We start from the raw sequence: 19,432 nt of genomic DNA on the forward strand, positions 1-19,432 counted from the left end.
AATTCATCAGGCTTAAGCCATGTTTCAGTCAGGCCAATCACATCAAGATTATGATCACAATCTCTTTCAATAATGGGAGGAATGGAGGAGGTGTTTATCCTAGTGAGATTGCTAAGGCAAACAGCGCCATGTTTAGTTTTGCCCAACCAAGTCGAGGCACAGACACGGTCTCAATGGGGATAGCTGAGCTGACTACACTGACTGTGCTAGTGGCAGACTCCACTAAGCTGGCTGGCTGGCTAACAGCCTGCTGCCTGGCCTGCCCCCTATTTCATTGTGGAGCTAGAGGAGTTAGAGCCCTGTCTATATTCGTAGAAAAGGGCACCCCTCCTAGGATGGAGTCCGTCACTCCTCAGCAGGTCAGGCTTGGTCCTGTTTGTGGGTGAGTCCCAGAAAGAGGGCCAATTATCTACAAATTCTATATTTTGTGAGGGGCAGAAAACAGTTTTCAACCAGCAATTGAGTTGTGAGACTGCTGTAAAGCTCATCACTCCCCCTAACTGGGAAGGGGCCAGAGACAATTACTCGATGCCGACACATTTTTCTAGCTGATTTACACGCTGAAGCTATGTTGTGCTTGGTGACCTCTGACTGTTTCATTCTAACATTGTTGGTGACGGCGTGGATAACAATATCTCTATACTCTCTACACTCGCCAGTTTTAGCTTTAGCCAGCAACATCTTCAGATTAGCCTTAATGTCGGTAGCCCTGCCCCCTGGTAAACAGTGTATGATCGCTGGATGATTTGTTTTAAGTCTAATACTGCGGGTAATGGAGTCGTCAATGACTAGGGTTTTCAATTTGTCAGAGCTAATGGTGGGAAGCTTCGGTGTCTCAGACCCCGTAACGAGAGGAGTAGAGACAAGAGAAGGCTCGGCCTCAGACTACGACTCGCTGCTTAAATGGGGAAAACCGGTTGAAAGTTTGTCGGCTGAATGAACGACACCTGTTGAGCATTCCTACAGCATATCCCTCTAGAAGCCATGAGAAAGTTGTCCGGCTGCGGGGACCGTGCAGGGGGATTTATTCTGACATTAATATCTGTACTTACTGGTGGCACAGACGCTGTTTCATCCTTTCCTACACTGAAATTACCCTTGCCTAACGATTGCGTCTGATTCCATCCTCGCCGTAAGGTGATCGTTCTCCTGTATATTATGAGTACAGTGACTGCAATTAGAAGGCATCATGTTAATGTTACTACTTAGCTTCGGCTGTTGGAGGTCCTTACGAACCATGTCCAGATAAAGTGTCCGGAGTGAAAAAGTTGAATGAAAAAAAGTTGAATGAGGGAAAAACAAAGAATAAACGGTAATTAAAAAGTAAAAACCGTAAAGTTGTCAGGTAGCAAAGTAAGGTTGGCAACAAAACGCACAGCAACACAATCCCCTCATTGACTGGTTTGCTGGTGCCAGCATGAGCTGGAGCCCATTCTGCTCATTGCCTGAAGTCAGCGCTCCCTTCACCGGGATGTCTTCCTGGGGCCACAAAAGTTGCCCCGGACCTCTCCGCATTTCCTGCAGAGTACCAGCACCTACTGGGGGTGTTCATTAAGACCGGGCCACTTTGCTTCTGCGGCACCGACCCCATGACTGTGGGACCTTCTCCCAGGCACCACTCTGACACGGGGATGACTGTACTCACTGTATGGTCGAGAGACCAAGGCTATGGAGACCTATATTGAGGACTCCTTAGCTGCCGGGTTCATCCGTCCCACTGCGTCCCCCGCCGGCGCAGGGTTCTTCTTTGTGGAGTAGAAGGACAAAACCATGCGCCCGTGCATCAACTCACAGGGTCTCAACGACATCACGGCGAATGACCGCCACCCGCTACCACTCATCTCCTCGGCCTTCTAGCCTCTCCAAGGGGCCGCCGTGTTCTCCAAGCTGGATCTATGGAACGCCTACCACCTAGTGCAGATACGGGAAGGGGATGAGTGGAAGACAGCCTTCAACACGGCCAGTAGTGTTGATGCTCCAGCTGTGTTCCAGGCCCTGGTTAATAATGTTCTCAATGAAATGTTAAACTGGTTCGTCTTTGTCCACCTCAACGACATCCTCGTCTTCTCCCGCTCTGCCCAAAAACACGTCCGACAGGTCCTCCAACGCTTCCTGGAGAACTTTTTGTGAAAGAGCTCCAACATCCCCTTCCTGGGCTACGTCATCACTGCAGGGAGTGTACAGATGGATCCCGGGAAGGTGAGAGTGGTGGTGGCTTGGCCCCAGCCTACGTCCAGAGTGCAGCTGCAAAATTTTCTGGGATTCGCCAACTTCTATCGCCGCTTTATCCGGGGTTAGAGCACCCTGACTTCCCCCCTGTCTGTACTCACCCAAGGTTCCGTTCACATGGTCCCCAGCTGCGGACCGGCCGTTCCGGGACCTCAACCACCGTTTCACCACTGCTTACTTCTTGGTTCATCCTGACCCGTCCCGCCAGTTTGTGGTGGAGTCCGATGCTTCGAATGTCGGACTGGGGGTGGTCCTGGAACTCAAGTTACATCCTTGCACCTTCTTCTCCCATCACCTCAACGCCACGGAGATGAATTACGATGTGGGGAATGGTGAGCTTCTCTCAGTGAAGATGGTATTGGAGGAGTGGAGGCACTGGCTGGAGGGGGTGGCACATCCGTTAACCTCCTGAAGCTAGGGGGCACTATTTTTATGTTTGGAAAAATATTCCTTTTTTCTGTGGCTTCCCTAAGGTGTCAACAGTCTTTAGACATAGTTTCAGGCTTTTATTTTGAAAAATGAGAGTGAAGGATCACATTGAGTAAGTGGAGAGGTGGGGGCACTCAGAGTGAGTTGCGCAATTGAGTAAACCGGCCATTGTTCCTCCCGCTGTTATGGAAAAAGCTACACACTCGGTTGATATATTATCAAATGATTATAAAAAACTTTGACATGTTTCTGTGGACAGTACGGATACTATTTGGAATTTCCGTCTGCGTTGTCGCGACTGCTCTTTCCTGTTGATTTCTGAACATAACGCGACAAACAAACGTCGGTATTTTGGGTATAAAAATTATCTTTATGGAACAAAAGGAACATTTGCTGTGTAACTGGGAGTCTTGTGAGTGAAAACATCCGTAGATCATCAAAGGTAAACGGTTAATTTGATTGCTATTCTGATTTTCGTGACCAAGCTTCGTGATGCTAAGTGTACATAATGCTATGCTAAGCTATCGATAAACTTACACAAACGCTTGGATTTCTTTCGCTGTAAAGCATAATTTCAAAATCTGAGACAACAGGGTGATTAACAAAAGGCAAAGATGTGTTTCAAAATATTGCACTTGTGATTTCATGAATATTAATATTTTCTAGTAATATTATTTGACTGTTGCGCTATGCTATTCAGTGGTTGCAGACGGAAATTATCCCGCTACAGGGATTGGTAGCGTCAAGAAGTTAATTGTGTGGACAGACCCCGCGGCTACACCCCCGGACGTCGAGACCATCATTCACACCTCTTGCTTGGCGAAGGCACTCAGTTTGGAAGCAGATCCGGGAAGCGCAGCATTCCCAGCCGAACACCGGAGGGCCCCAGATAATCGGATGTTTGTTCTGACGATGTCTGCTCCTCCGTCCTGGAGTGGGCTCACTCCTCCAGGATTGCCTACCGCCCGGGCTCCCACCGGACACTGGCCTTTGTGTAATAATGCTTTTGGTGGCTTACAATGGTTCCTGACGTCTCTGCGTTCTTCGCCACCTGCACGATTTGTGTGCAGAACAAGCTCATCGGCAGAGGTACTGAGACAGACAGGACTGTTGCAGAGGTACTGAGACAGACAGGACTGTTGCAGAGGTACTGAGACAGACAGGACTGTTGCAGAGGTACTAAGAGAGGCAGGACTGTTGCAGAGGTACTGAGACAGACATGACTGTTGCAGAGGTACTGAGACAGACAGGACTGTTGTAGAGGTACTGAGACAGGACTGTTGCAGAGGTACTGAGACAGACAGGACTGTTGTAGAGGTACTGAGACAGGACTGTTGTAGAGGTACTGAGACAGGACTGTTGCAGAGGTACTGAGACAGACAGGACTGTTGCAGAGGTACTGAGACAGGACTGTAGTAGAGGTACTGAGACAGACAGGACTGTTGTAGAGGTACTGAGACAGACAGGACTGTTGTAGAGGTACTGAGACAGACAGGACTGTTGTAGAGGTACTGAGACAGACAGGACTGTTGTAGAGGTACTGAGACAGACAGGACTGTTGCAGAGGTACTGAGACAGACATGACTGTTGCAGAGGTACTGAGACAGACAGGACTGATGCAGAGGTACTGAGACAGACAGGACTGTTGTAGATGTACTGAGACAGGACTGTTGTAGAGGTACTGAGACAGGACTGTTGTAGAGGTACTGAGACAGGACTGTTGTAGAGGTACTGAGACAGACAGGACTGTTACAGAGGTACTGAGACAGGACTGTTGCAGAGGTACTGAGACAGACAGGACTGATGCAGAGGTACTGAGACAGACATAACTGTTGCAAAGGTACTAAGAGAGGCAGGACTGTTGCAGAGGTACTGAGACAGACATGACTGTTGTAGAGGTACTGAGACAGACATGACTGTTGTAGAGGTACTGAGACAGACAGAACTGTTGTAGAGGTACTGAGACAGATAGGACTGTTGTAGAGATACTGAGACAGACAGGACTGTTGTAGAGGTACTGAGACAGATAGGACTGTTGTAGAGATACTGAGACAGACAGGACTGTTGTAGAGATTCTGAGACAGGACTGTTGCAGAGGTAGAGACAGGACTGTTGTAGAGGTACATAGACAGACAGGACTGTTGTAGAGGTACTGAGACAGACAGAACTGTTGTAGAGGTACTGAGACAGATAGGACTGTTGTAGAGGTACTGAGACAGACAGGACTGTTGTAGAGGTACTGAGACAGACAGGACTGTTGCAGAGGTACTGAGACAGACAGGACTTTTGCAGAGGTACTGAGACAGACAGGACTGTTGTAGAGGTAATGAGACAGACAGGACTGTTGTAGAGGTACTGAGACAGACAGGACTGTTGTAGAGGTACTGAGACAGACAGGACTGATGCAGAGGTACTGAGACAGGACTGTTGTAGAGGTACTGAGACAGGACTGTTGTAGAGGTAATGAGACAGGACTGTTACAGAGGTACTGAGACAGGACTGTTGTAGAGGTATTAAGACAGACAGGACTGTTGTAGAGGTACTGAGACAGGACTGTTGCAGAGGTACTGAGACAGACAGGACTGTTGTAGAGGTACTGAGACAGATAGGACTGTTACAGAGGTACTGAGACAGACAGGACTGATGCAGAGGTACTGAGACAGACATAACTGTTGCAAAGGTACTGAGACAGACAGGACTGTTGTAGAGATTCTGAGACAGGACTGTTGCAGAGGTAGAGACAGGACTGTTGTAGAGGTACTGAGACAGACAGGACTGTTGTAGAGGTACTGAGACAGACAGGACTTTTGCAGAGGTACTGAGACAGACAGGACTGTTGTAGAGGTACTGAGACAGACAGGACTGTTGTAGAGGTACTGAGACAGGACTGTTACAGAGGTACTGAGACAGACAGGACTGTTGTAGAGGTACTGAGACAGGACTGTTACAGAGGTACTGAGACAGGACTGTTGCAGAGGTACTGAGACAGGACTGTTGTAGAGGTACTGAGACAGACAGGACTGTTGTAGAGGTACTGAGACAGGACTGTTGTAGAGGTACTGAGACAGGACTGTTGCAGAGGTACTGAGACAGACAGGACTGATGCAGAGGTACTGAGACAGACAGGACTGATGCAGAGGTACTGAGACAGATAGGACTGTTACAGAGGTACTGAGACAGACAGGACTGTTGTAGAGGTACTGAGACAGACAGGACTGTTGCAGAGGTATTGAGACAGACAGGACTGTTGTAGAGGTATTGAGACAGACAGGACTGTTGTAGAGGTACTGAGACAGGACTGTTGTAGAGGTACTGAGACAGGACTGTTGCAGAGGTACTGAGACAGACAGGACTGATGCAGAGGTACTGAGACAGACAGGACTGATGCAGAGGTACTGAGACAGATAGGACTGTTACAGAGGTACTGAGACAGACAGGACTGTTGTAGAGGTACTGAGACAGACAGGACTGTTGCAGAGGTATTGAGACAGACAGGACTGATGCAGAGGTACTGAGACAGACAGGACTGATGCAGAGGTACTGAGACAGATAGGACTGTTACAGAGGTACTGAGACAGACAGGACTGTTGTAGAGGTACTGAGACAGACAGGACTGTTGCAGAGGTATTGAGACAGACAGGACTGATGCAGAGGTATTGAGACAGACAGGACTGTTGTAGAGGTATTGAGACAGACAGGACTGTTGTAGAGGTACTGAGACAGACAGGACTGTTGTAGAGGTACTGAGACAGACAGGACTGTTGTAGAGGTACTGAGACAGACAGGACTGTTGTAGAGGTACTGAGACAGACAGGACTGTTGTAGAGGTACTGAGACAGACAGGACTGTTGTAGAGGTACTGAGACAGGACTGTTGCAGAGGTACTGAGACAGACAGGACTGTTGTAGAGGTAATGAGACAGGACTGTTGTAGAGGTATTGAGACAGACAGGACTGTTGTAGAGGTACTGAGACAGACAGGACTGTTACAGAGGTACTGAGACAGACAGGACTGTTGTAGAGGTACTGAGACAGGACTGTAGTTGAGGTACTGAGACAGACAGGACTGTTGTAGAGGTACTGAGACAGACAGGACTGTTGTAGAGGTACTGAGACAGACAGGACTGTTGTAGAGGTACTGAGACAGACAGGACTGATGCAGAGGTACTGAGACAGACATGACTGTTGCAGAGGTACTGAGACAGACATGACTGTTGCAGAGGTACTGAGACAGACATGACTGTTGTAGAGGTACTGAGACAGACATAACTGTTGTAGAGGTACTGAGACAGACAGAACTGTTGTAGAGGTACTGAGACAGATAGGACTGTTGTAGAGATACTGAGACAGACAGGACTGTTGTAGAGGTACTGAGACAGATAGGACTGTTGTAGAGATACTGAGACAGACAGGACTGTTGTAGAGATTCTGAGACAGGACTGTTGCAGAGGTACTGAGACAGACAGGACTGTTGTAGAGGTACTGAGACAGGACTGTTGTAGAGGTACTGAGACAGACAGGACTGTTGCAGAGGTACTGAGACAGACAGGACTTTTGCAGAGGTACTGAGACAGACAGGACTTTTGCAGAGGTACTGAGACAGACAGGACTGTTGTAGAGGTACTGAGACAGGACTGTTGTAGAGGTACTGAGACAGACAGGACTGTTGCAGAGGTACTGAGACAGACAGGACTGTTGTAGAGGTACTGAGACAGACAGGACTGTTGCAGAGGTACTGAGGGTTCCCTGGGTTTCATCCCCCGCTCTTCCCGGAGTAAGAGAAAGTGGTCGGTGTACCCTTGGCCCAGATGTTGGTACGCTGTTGTCATACCTGGAAGAGAGCCCGGTCGGCTCTTCTCAAGACCACCTCCAGGTATCAACGACAAGCGGACCTCCCCCGTCTCGAGCAGAGGGTATGGCTTTTCACCCGAGATCTGCCTCTCCAGGTGTAGTCCCGCAAACTTTCACCCCGGTTTATCGGTCCTTTCCCCATCTCCAAGATCACTATCCCCTCTGCTGTTCGTCGTCTGTTGCCCCGTACCCTCCGAATACATCCTACTTTTCATGTTTCTAGGATCAAACCCATGTCTCACAGCCCTTTGTCTCCTGTTTCCAAAGCCGGAAAACCAGGTAGCGCCCATAGAGGGGGGGGGGGGGGTACTGTCACACCCTGATCTGTTTCACATGGCTTTATGATTGTCTCCATGCCCCTCCAAGTGTCGCCCATCTTCCCCATTATCCCCAGTGCATATATGCCTATGTTCTCTGTTCGTCTGTTGCTTGTTAACCTCTAGCGACGAGCAATCCCGTATCTGGGAGCGTAATCATAGCCTCAAGCTCATTACCATAACGCAACATTAACTATTCATGAAAATCGCAAATGAAATTAAATAAATATATTGGCTCACAAACACTGTCATCTCAGATTTTCAAAATATGCTTTTCAACCATAGCTACACAAGCATTTGTGTAAGAGTATTGATAGCTAGCATAGCATTAAGACTAGCATTCAGCAGGCAACATTTTCACAAAAACAAGAAAATCATTCAAATAAAATAATTTACCTTTGAAGATCTGATGTTTTCAATGAGGAGACTCTCAGTTAGATAGCAAATGTTCAGTTTTTCCAAAAATATTATTTGTGTAGGAGAAATCGCTCCGTTTTGTTCATCACGTTTGGCTAAGAAAAAATCCCGAAAATGCAGTCATTACAACGCCAAACTTTTTTCCAAATTAACTCCATAATATCGACAGAAACATGGCAAATGTTGTTTAGAATCAATCCTCAAGGTGTTTTTCACATATCTATTCGATGATAAGTAATCCGTGCCAGTTGGGTTTCTCCTCTGAAGCAAATGGAAAAATACATGCAGGTGGAGATTACGCAATAATTGCAACGGAGGACACCAAGCGGCCACCTGGTAAATGTAGTCTCTTATGGTCAATCTTCCAATGATATGCCTACAAATACGTCACAATGCTGCAGACACCTTGTGGAAACGACAGAAAGTGTAGGCTCATTCCTGGCGCATTCACAGCCATATAAGGAGTCATTGGAGCACAGCGCCTTCAAAATCTGGGGCATTTCCTGTTTGAAATTTCATCTTGGTTTCGCCTGTAGCATCACTTCTGTGGCACTCACAGATAATATCTTTGCAGATTTGGAAACGTCAGAGTGTTTTCTTTCCAAAGCTGTCAATTATATGCATAATCAAGCATCTTTTCGTGACAAAATATATTGTTTAAAACGGGAACGTTTTTTTAATCCATAAATTAAAAGAGCGCCCCCTATATCGAATAAATTAATTTTGTTTGTCAAGTCTACCAGCGTTTTGCCCCTTTCTCCTGTCATTTCTAAAGTTCCTGTTTTCTAGATTTCTCGGTTTGACCATTCCTGCCCTGACCTGCCGTTCGGTACCTTGTCACATCACCCTGGATTATTGACCTCTGCCTGCCCTGACCCCGAGGCTACCTGCCATTTATGTACGTTGTCTTACCACCCTGGATTGTTGACCTCTGCCTAACCTGACCCCGAGGCTACCTGCCATTTATGTACATTGACTTACCACCCTGGATTATTGACCTCTGCCTGCGCCGACCCTGAGACGACCTGCCATTTATGTACATTGTCTTACCACCCGAGACTGTCTGCCGTTCTGTACCTTTTGGACTCTGATCTGGATTACTGACCTCTGCCTGGTCTTGACCTGCCTTTTTGCCTGCCCATTATTTTTGTAATAAACTTCTGTGACTTCGACACCTCTGCATCTGGGTCTTCTCCTGAAACGTGATTCCATAATATGCATGACATTTGGTTCTCTAGATGAGCTATTCTGAGTATAAACTTTCAGGTTTCATGTTAGAAGATTTCTGAAAGATTAAATTCACAAGATATCTAAAAGACAAATGGTATGCATCACAAAATGTAGATAAATTCACAATTTCTGTGTGACATTTGGTAATGTAACATTTGTAAGGTCAGGAAATCGGCAGATAAATGTTACCAGATTCACCAACACTAAGTTGTATATGTCAAATGTTTCTACAAGATAATAACCACTAGCATCACATAATCACTAACCACCACACATGTTCAGACTCACCTCAGCTGTGAGATGTAGGGCAGACACTGAAGGAAACTCCTCACTTCACTCTCTTCATCTGACCAGCCCTTCAGCTCTACTGGTTTCTTCTCTGGTTGGAGTTTCAGCACTTCTAGGAGGGGGGAGACGTTTCTCTTTCTGAGGTCTATGGACCAGACTGCAGGACTGGCTGACTGGTAAACTGGCTGTAATACTGGAAGGACACTCCTGCCTGTTTGAGTCTCATAGTCCTTCACATGCGAGTACAGATCCAGCAGGAAATCACATTTCTGATTGTTATAAACTTCAGACAGTGACAACACTTTCTCTACAGCTGTTTGTATGGTTCCTCTCTCATGGAGAGCTGCTTGAAGACACAGATTCAGTAGGAATGTCTTCTCTCTCTTTGTCCTCTCCAGATTATCCTTCAGCGGAGGAAATCTGAACAAACAGTTTAAAACACAGATGATATACAGGTGAGTGACGAGGACTGATATGAGTAACAGGGTTGGGGAACTGAAAACTAATAGCACCGTATGACTCCATCTTTTAAAACAATACAACTATGAATTGGAATTTTGTTCAATTTCAATTCCTACTGAATTAGAGTTTCTACAGCTTCTTCACATGTTAATGTATTAACAAGATAAAGACAGTGTAAAACATGAATACTATCTACACCAGGTCAGTGATATATGGACTCTTGTTGGATAAACTCACTCACCTCAGCTGTGAGATGTAGGGCAAACACTGAAGGACACTCCTCACTTCACTCTCTTCATCTGACCAGCCCTTCAGCTCTACTGGTTTCTTCTCTGGTTGGAGTTTCAGCACTTCTAGGAGGAGGGAGGCCTTTCTCTCTGAGAGGTCTATGGACCAGACTGCAGAAGCTGACTGATAAAGTGGGTTCAATGAGGGAAGGATACTCCTGGCTGTTTGATTCCTATTGTACTTCACATGAGAGTACAGATCCAGCAGGATGTCATATCTCTCAGTTTGATACACAGAGAACTGTGACAGCAGTGTGTTCACAGTTCTATGGATTGTTTCTCTGTGATCTAGTGCTGCTTGTAGACACAAATCTAGTAGGACTGCTTTCTCTTCTGTCTCCAGTTTTTCAGGGGATCCTCTCTGATGTTGTAGATGGGTAAACCTGTGACCCATAAAACATAAGAATGTCTATGTTCAGATAGTAGCAGGGAGAATGTGACTGCTGCCTCTTTAATGGACTGAATACTGTTGTCATGTCAAAAAATTTTAAGTATTCTAGAACGCAGACTTTACTGTAGTTAAAAAACTTTACAGAAATCTATAGTAAGTACTGTAGTCTATAGTAAAGATCGAGGAATACTAGTGTGTGGTATAGTAATCTACAGTGTACCACAGTTTACTACAGAATTCTATAGTAAGTACTGTAGTATTCTAAGTGTTATTATTTATTCATATTGGCACTCACCTGAGCTTGTTGATATTTGGTAGACACTTTAAAATGGTTTTGCTGAGAGCTTCACTGAGAACAGTTCTCTGATCCCAGTGTAGACAGAGATTAACCCTCTCTAGACTCTGCTTCATCACTTCTTCTGCTCTCTCAAACACTCGTCTTTCACCCTGGACTGGAAGGTGCAACTCCTTTCCACGGAGACCAAGTAAAGTGGTGAAATCCATCTGTGTCTCACTGCTCAGCAAAGTTGTCCAGAGTTGATAGAGCATTGAGGGGTCAGATGAATCATCAGAGGATGGTTTTTAAATAATAGATTATACATTTGATTATATTTCATAGTAACGGAAACGGAAGTGCTTATAATTCAGTATCTGAATAGAAGAGAAAATAAGATATATTTTTTTAAAGATGGGTTGCTTCATCCCAATGCATCTTTCTTTTACTGGTTAATTGGCAACAAACTGGTGAATTAGATAACACAAATATTACCCAAGATGTCTGACATTCTTCAGAGAGCCCAGTATCAGCCTTACTCCTTGGTCTGACACAGTGCAGCCGTTCAGGTCCAAGCCAACTTTTCTCTCTGCAGACTGACTGGTCACATAAGAGACTGCACAGCACTGGTGAGGATCCAGATGTTCTCCACTCAGGTCTAGATGATAGTCCAGTTTGTCCAGGAGAAGCAGACAGGCCTCAGTAGACTGATATTCATACAAGCACTGACACAAAAACAGAAGATCTTTCTCAGACTCGGGAGCACCACCTTCTGCATGATCTTGGTTTGTTTGAGATGGAAGAAATGTGTTCACCACTTCCTTGAAGAACCAATCTGATGTCTTCTTGATCTGTTCAGCTGGAACTAGACTGTTTACCAATCTAGTATTCCTCTCATTCAGAAGCCCACACAGGAAAGGAATTAAGTGTTTTGTGTGTTTCCATTCTTCAGTCGGGCACTTCTCGAGAACCTCTCTGATTTTGTCTGGATTCTGTAAGAGCCAAAGGGCACCAAAGAACTCCTGCATTGTGTAGTGGAGAAACGCAGAGCAAGTGTCTGATGCAGTGGGCTCAACCTTAACCATAAATGCCCCCAAGAAGGCAAAATGGACACTGCCTTCTTCACAACTCAGTGTTGTCAAGTTCATGTTTTTCTCATTTGTTGCATCAAAAGCAATTTCTGCCAAAGACAATATTTTCTCTCTGTTTTTTATGAGACACTTGTTGTGATCTTCCAGTCGTTTGCCACTATGTTTTTGGATGCAGTGACGGAGGATGTTGATGTACATCTTAGTTGTAGAACATGGCTGCTTAGAATCCGCTAGGGTAGAATAATAACTACAAGCAACAACCATTAGTGCGTACATTGGGACATGGCACAGACTGAACAACTCTAGGTTGTTTAACACACTGCTCAAGGAGTCAGGCTCAGCACTCAGCATCTGTGTTAAATAAGCCCTGATGGATTCATCACTGAACCCTTTCACCTCCACTCTGAACCAGTCTGTGGGCCAGTCTGTCAGGAAGTCTTCCGATTGATCTGGTCTGCATGTGGTCACAATCTTTGCGTCAGGGAGGAGGTTCTCCGCAAGGTCCTTTACTACCGACAGAGAGGAGAGGTCTGTGATTCCATCAAATATGATGACAACGTTTTCAGAGTTCTTCTTAATATCCTGTAACACTTCTTCTTTACTTTCGTTTGGCTCACTGTACATGTTAAAGAGAAGGTCCTCCAGGCTCATGGGTTTTCTGTGTGAAATGTCTCTCACGTCAAAATAAAACATGTAATCTAGTTCTCTGTGATCTTTCTCTGCCCAGAGGTTCAACATTTGATGGGCGACTGTTGTTTTTCCAATTCCAGGCTTTCCAAAAAGGAGGATTTTTTCATGTGTTTTAAGCAGCTCAGTAGGGGATGTTTCCTGTTTGGCCTGTTTGCTGTTTGGGATGAAGCTCTTTAGTTTTTTAGGCCGAGCTTTCTTGCATCTTTTGCTTTTCACTTTAATTTTAGAGTCAGATGAATGCACATGTGTATCTAACACAAGAGGGGTGTAAGAGAAAGTCCCCCCATTTCTACATCTATCTGGTAGGAGACTACAGCTATGATTCCATGCACCCTCTGTGATCTTCCGTGCTTTACATTTCAGCTGTGTCTGATATCCGTGACAGGGTTTTGAACCTAAAATAAGGGTATTAAGGGAAGAGAGAGTAAATGCACTGTGCCAACAAATCAAAGCCAATCTAAAGGACGAGAGAAATCCAGGATAGAAAACTACAAGGATACACTGGTAGATCTTCATAGATTGAAGGGGATCTTTTGGGGATCAAATAAAATAAAATAAAATAAAATATTTTGGGGATAAATGGTCATCAAAAACAAGAAGGACCGAGGGGCAGTAAAAAAACAAATTTAAAATGTCTTTATTATGATGGCATGTTTAACAGAATAACATCTATAAAAACTCTGACACGTTTTCAGCATAGCCTTCTTCAAGATGACACAGATCTCTACTGAACATGCCATCATAATGAAGGCTTTTTTTTACTTAATGAAAAGTGCATTGGTCGTCCTTGTTCTTGATGAACAATCTTAAAAGGTACATTAACCCCCGTGCGCTTCAAATAGCTTCCCCAGCAGCATGGAACCAAAGGAATGATGTCAAAAGTCTAAACCCTGTTGCACTAAATTAACCTACAATAATATTTGAAAGACACGTTTTAACAGGTATGCTATTTTCAGCCAATTGTATACTATATAGTGTACTAATAGGACACTATACAATCGCTTACCAACAAAGTAGTCTGTCATCTCTGGGTCGTCCTTGAAGGGGAAGTAGCTGATCCATTGCTTTAAGTCAGCGTTGTCTAAGGTCCTCTTCCTTGTGATGTCTAGAATCGTCAGTAACTCGTAGCATGCAACCTCTCCTTTGGCCGAGACCCAGTCCAGTATTTTTCTGGTTTGGTCAAAATGGTCAACTTCAGCCTGAATTTTACTGACTTCCTCCTCGTTAAGAACCTTGCGCTGGAACAGGTTTTCCACAATGAGGGGCAGATTCTTGAGCTTTCCAATGAGATGTTGCCTTCCATTTGTAATGTACTCTAAAGCAGATTGTCTTGTAGAAGCCATGTCTCAGGTTGTTAAAATCACTTCAACACGTTGGATCTCTGGAAGAAGACAGTACATATGTAGTCAGTCAACAGTAGAACAGTCAAGTAATGATTAGGTTTATTTATTAAATGAAACGTTTTATCCTATGTAAAATAAACATACCCCAACTACAGTGCCTTGCGAAAGTATTCGGCCCCCTTGAACTTTGCGACCTTTTGCCACATTTCAGGCTTCAAACATAAAGATATAAAACTGTATTTTTTTGTGAAGAATCAACAACAAGTGGGACACAATCATAAAGTGGAACGACATTTATTGGATATTTCAAACTTTTTTAACAAATCAAAAACTGAAACATTTCCAGGTCTATGCCCAAACAGTTAGAGCTTCGAACTTTAAAAAAATTCATTTCTCCAGAAATAAGTCTCGCACTGTTGCCACCTGTTATAGACCCGCCTCAGCTCCCAGCTGTGCCCTGGACACCATGTGTGAATTGATTGCCCCCCATCTATCTTCAGAGTTTGTTCTGTTAGGTGACCTAAACTGGGAAATGCCAGTCCTACAATCAAACATAAATGCCCTCAATCTCACACAAATTATCAAGGAACCCACCAGGTACAACCCTAAATCCGCAAACATGGGCACACTCATAGATATTATCCTGATCAACTTGCCCTCCAAATACACCTCTGCTGTTTTCAATCAGGATCTCAATGATCACTTTCTCATTGCCTGCATCCGCTATGGGCCCCGGTTAAACGACCACCCCTCATCACTGTCAAACGCTCCCTAAAACACTTCTGCGAGCAGGCCTTTCTATTCGACCTGGCCCGGGTATTCTGGAAGGATATTGACCTCATCCCGTCAGTCGAGGAAGCCTGGTCGTTCTTTAAAAGTAATTTCCTCACCATCTTAAATAAGCATGCCCTTTCAAAAAATGTAGATCTAAGAATAGATATAGCCCTTGGTTCACTCCTGACCTGACTGCCCTCGACCAGCACAAAAACATCCTGTGGCGGACTGCACTAGCATCGAATAGTCCCCGCGATATGCAACTTTTCAGGGAAGACAGGAACCAATACAAGCCGTCAGTCAAGGAAAGCAAAGGCTAGCTTTTTCAAGCAGAAATTTGGATCCTGTAGCTCTAACTCCAAAAACGTTTGGGACACTGTAAAGTACATGGAGAATAAGATCTCCTCCTCCCAGCTGCCCACTGCACTGAGGCTAGGAAACACTGTCACCACCGATAAATCGAGAATTTCAAAAAACATTTCTCTACGGCTGGCCATGCTTTCCTCCTGGCTACCCAAACCCCTGTCAACAGCTCCGCATCCCCCCGCAGCTACGTGCTCAAACCTCCCCAGCTTCTCCTTCACCCAAAACCAGATAGCAGACGTTCCGAAAGAGCTGCAAAACCTGGACCCGTACAAATCAGCTGGGCTAGACAATCTGAACCCTTTCTTTCTAAAATGATCCGCCGCCATTGTTGCAACCCCTATTACTAGTCTGTTCAGCCTCTCTTTCATATCGTCCGAGATCCCTAAAGATTGGAAAGCTGCTGCGGTCATCCACCTCTTCAAAGGGGGAGACACTCTAGACCCAAACTGTTATAGACCTATATCCATCCTGCCCCACCTTTCTTAAGTCCTCGAAAGCTAATAAACAGATCACTGACCATTTCGAATCCCACCGTACCTTCTCCGCTGTGTAATCCATTTTTTGAGCTGGTTACGGGTGCACCTCAGCCACGCTCAAGGTCCTAAACAATTTCATAACCGCCATCAATAAAATACAGTAATGTGCAGCCGTCTTCATTGACCTGGCCAAGGCCTTCGACTCTGTCAATCACTGTATTCTTATCGGCAGACTCAATAGCCTTGGTTTCTCAGATGACTGCCTCGCCTGGTTCACCAACTACTTAGCAGACAGAGGTCAGTGTGTTAAGTCAGAGGGCCTGTTGTCTGGACCTCTGGCAGTCTCTATGGGGGTACCACAGGGTTAAATTCTCGGGCCGACTCTTTTCTCTGTATATATCAACGATTTCGCTCTTGCTGCAGGTGATTCCCTAATCAACCTCTATGCAGACAACACCATTCTGTATACATCTGGCCCTTCTTTGGACACTGTGCTAACTAACCTCCAAACGAGATTCAATTTCATACAACACTCCTTCCGTGGCCTCCAACTGCTCTTAAACGATAATAAAACCAAATGCATGTTTTTCAACCACTCGCTGCCTGTACCCACCCGCTCGACTAGCATCACTACTCTGGACGGTTCTGACAAGGAATATGTGGACTACAAATACATAGGTGTCTGGCTAGACTGTAAACTCTCCTTCCAGACTAATTTTAAACATCTCCAATCGAAAATTAAATCTAGAATCAGCTTACTATTTAGCAACAAAGCCTCCTTCACTCATGCCGCCAAAAATCCCTTCTTAAAACTGACTATCCTACCGATCCTCGACTTCGGCGATGTCATTTACAAAATAGCTTCCAATACTCTACTCAGCAAACTGGATGCAGTCTATCACAGTGCCATCCGTTTTATCACCAAAGCCCATTATTCCAGCCACCACTGCGACCTGTATGTTCTCGTCGGCTGGCCCTCGCTACATATAAGTCACCAGACCCACTGGCTCCAGATCATCTATAAGTCTCTGCTAGGTAAAGCTCCGCCTTACCTCAGCTCAGTCCGTAGCACGCGCTCCTGCAGGTTCATCTCACTGGTCATCCCCAAAGCCAACACCTCTTTTGGCCGCCTTTCCTTCCAGTTCTCAGCTGCCAGTGACTGGAACGAATTGCAAAAAAAAAAAAAAAAAAAAAAAAAAAAAAAATGATAACTGAAGCTGGAGACTTTCCCTCACTAACTTTAAACATCAGCTATCTGAACAATTAACCGATCGCTGCAGCTGTACACAGCCCATCTGTAAATAGCCCACCCAATCTACTTTCCTCATCCCCATATTGTTTTTTCTTTACTTTTCTGCTCTTTTGCACATCACCTTCTGCTCATCTATCACTCCAGTGTTAATTTGCTAAATTGTAATTACTTTGCTTCTATGGCCTATTTATTGCCTTACCTCCTCACGCCATTTGTACTCACTGTATATAGACTTCCTTTTTTATATTGTGTTATTGACTGTGCACTTGTTTATTCCATGTGTAACTCTGTTGTTGTTTGTGTCACACTGTTTTGCTTTATCTTGGCCTGGTCTCAGTTGTAAATGAGAACTTGTTCTCAACTGGCCTACCTGGTTAAATCTTCTCTCACTCAGTTTGACACAAACCCTTTCCTAACGTGATAATACCTTGACAAAGTTGTTAAATAGCATGTTGTTACAGTGGGGAGAAGTATTTGAAACACTGCCGATTTTGTAGGTTTTTAATTTGTATTTTATTGCATGACATAAGTATTTGATACGTCAGAAAACCAGAACTTAATATTTGGTACAGAAACCTTTGTTTGCAATTACAGAGATCATACGTTTCCTGTAGTTCTTGACCAGGTTTGCACACACTGCAGCAGGGATTTTGGCCCACTCCTCCATACAGACCTTCTCCAGATCCTTCAGGTTGTCGCTGGGCAACACGGACTTTCAGCTCCCTCCAAAGATTTTCTATTGGGTTCAGGTCTGGCGACTGGCTAGGCCACTCCAGGACCTTGAGATGCTTCTTATGGAGCCACTCCTTAGATGCCCTGGCTGTGTGTTTCGGGTCGTTGTCATGCTGGAAGACCCAGCCACGACCCATCTTCAATGCTCTTACTGAGGGAAGGTTGTTGGCCAAGATCTCGCAATACCTGGCCCCATCCATCCTCCCCTCAATACGGTGCAGTTGTCCTGTCCCCTTTGCAGAAAAGCATCCCCAAAGAATGATGTTTCCACCTCCATGCTTCACGGTTGGGATGGTGTTCTTGGGGTTGTACTCATCCTTCTTCTTCCTCCAAACACGGCAAGTGGAGTTTACACCAAAAAGCTCTATTTTGTTTCATCAGACCACATGACCTTCTCCCATTCTTCCTCTGGATCATCCAGATGGTCATTGGCAAACTTCAGACGGGCCTGGACATGCGCTGCCTTAAGCAGGGGGACCTTGCGTGCGCTGTAGGATTTTAATCCATGATGGCGTAGTGTGTTACTAATGGTTTTCTTTGAGACTGTGGTCCCAGCTCTCTTCAGGTCATTGACCAGGTCCTGCCGTGTAGTTCTGGGCTAATCCCTCACCTTCCTCATGATCATTGATGCCCCACAAGGTGAGATCTTGCATGGAGCCCCAGACCGAGGGTGATTGACCGTCATCTTGAACTTCTTCCATTTTCTAATAATTGCGCCAACAGTTGTTGCCTTCTCACCAAGCTGCTTGCCTATTGTCCTGTAGCCCATCCCAGCCTTGTTCAGGTCTACAATTTTATCCCTGATGTCCTTACACAGCTCTCTGGTCTTGGCCATTGTGGAGAGGTTGGAGTCTGTTTGATTGAGTGTGTGGAAAGGTGTCTTTTATACAGGTAACGAGTTCAAACAGGTGCAGTTAATACAGGTAATGAGTGGAGAACAGGAGGGTTTCTTAAAGATAAACTAACAGGTCTGTGAGAGCTGGAATTCGTACTGGTTGGTAGGTGATCAAATACTTATGTCATGCAATAAAATGCAAAGGATTTACTTAAAAATCATACAATGTGATTATCTGGATTTTTATTGTAGATTCCGTCTCTCACAGTTGAAGTGTACCTATGATACAAATTACAGACCTCTACTTGCTTTGTTAGTAGAAAAACCTGCAAAATCGGCAGTGTATCAAATACTTGTTCTCCTCACTGTACATATTCTTTCGAGATTAGAAAGTTTGTCAGATATGTTACATACCTGTAATTGTAAAAATAACGGATACAAATTCACATCTGCAAAGTTCTGGCTCTTTCTTTATTCTGAAGAATGTTGCTTGCGCTTTGCCAGAACTTGCCGTTTGTCCTGCTACCGCAGTGCAACAAGGCCTGATCAACTCACTAATGCTAAAGTATGTAGAATATACCATTTAGATTAATTAAGACATAATTAACATAACCACGTTGGTTTAAAAAATAATAATAAAGGGATATCTGTTTTTATTGACTTTGTTTTCAACCCATTTACACTCTCCCCTCCTCTCTT

At 44.9% G+C, this 19,432-nt stretch overlaps 1 protein-coding gene across 1 annotated transcript in view; it reads right to left on the bottom strand.

Annotated features, from left to right (window-relative positions):
* The window catches only part of LOC139394226 (uncharacterized), a 30,845-nt gene extending 18,467 nt beyond the window's left edge, over window positions 1-12,378 (bottom strand). Inside the window, exons 1-4 of the mRNA XM_071142249.1 lie at window positions 11,670-12,378; window positions 11,196-11,414; window positions 10,464-10,892; window positions 9,761-10,180 (exon numbers count right to left, since the gene is read on the bottom strand). Of these exons, the coding sequence (XP_070998350.1) occupies window positions 9,761-10,180; window positions 10,464-10,892; window positions 11,196-11,414; window positions 11,670-12,322 (1,721 nt within the window). The 5' untranslated portion in view covers window positions 12,323-12,378. The remainder of the gene's footprint in view (window positions 1-9,760; window positions 10,181-10,463; window positions 10,893-11,195; window positions 11,415-11,669) is intronic.
* Window positions 12,379-19,432: the final 7,054 nt, after the last annotated feature.

Source organism: Oncorhynchus clarkii, unplaced genomic scaffold (assembly GCF_045791955.1).
Source record: "Oncorhynchus clarkii lewisi isolate Uvic-CL-2024 unplaced genomic scaffold, UVic_Ocla_1.0 unplaced_contig_1469_pilon_pilon, whole genome shotgun sequence".
In the NCBI taxonomy this organism is placed as follows: Eukaryota; Metazoa; Chordata; class Actinopteri; order Salmoniformes; family Salmonidae; genus Oncorhynchus; species Oncorhynchus clarkii.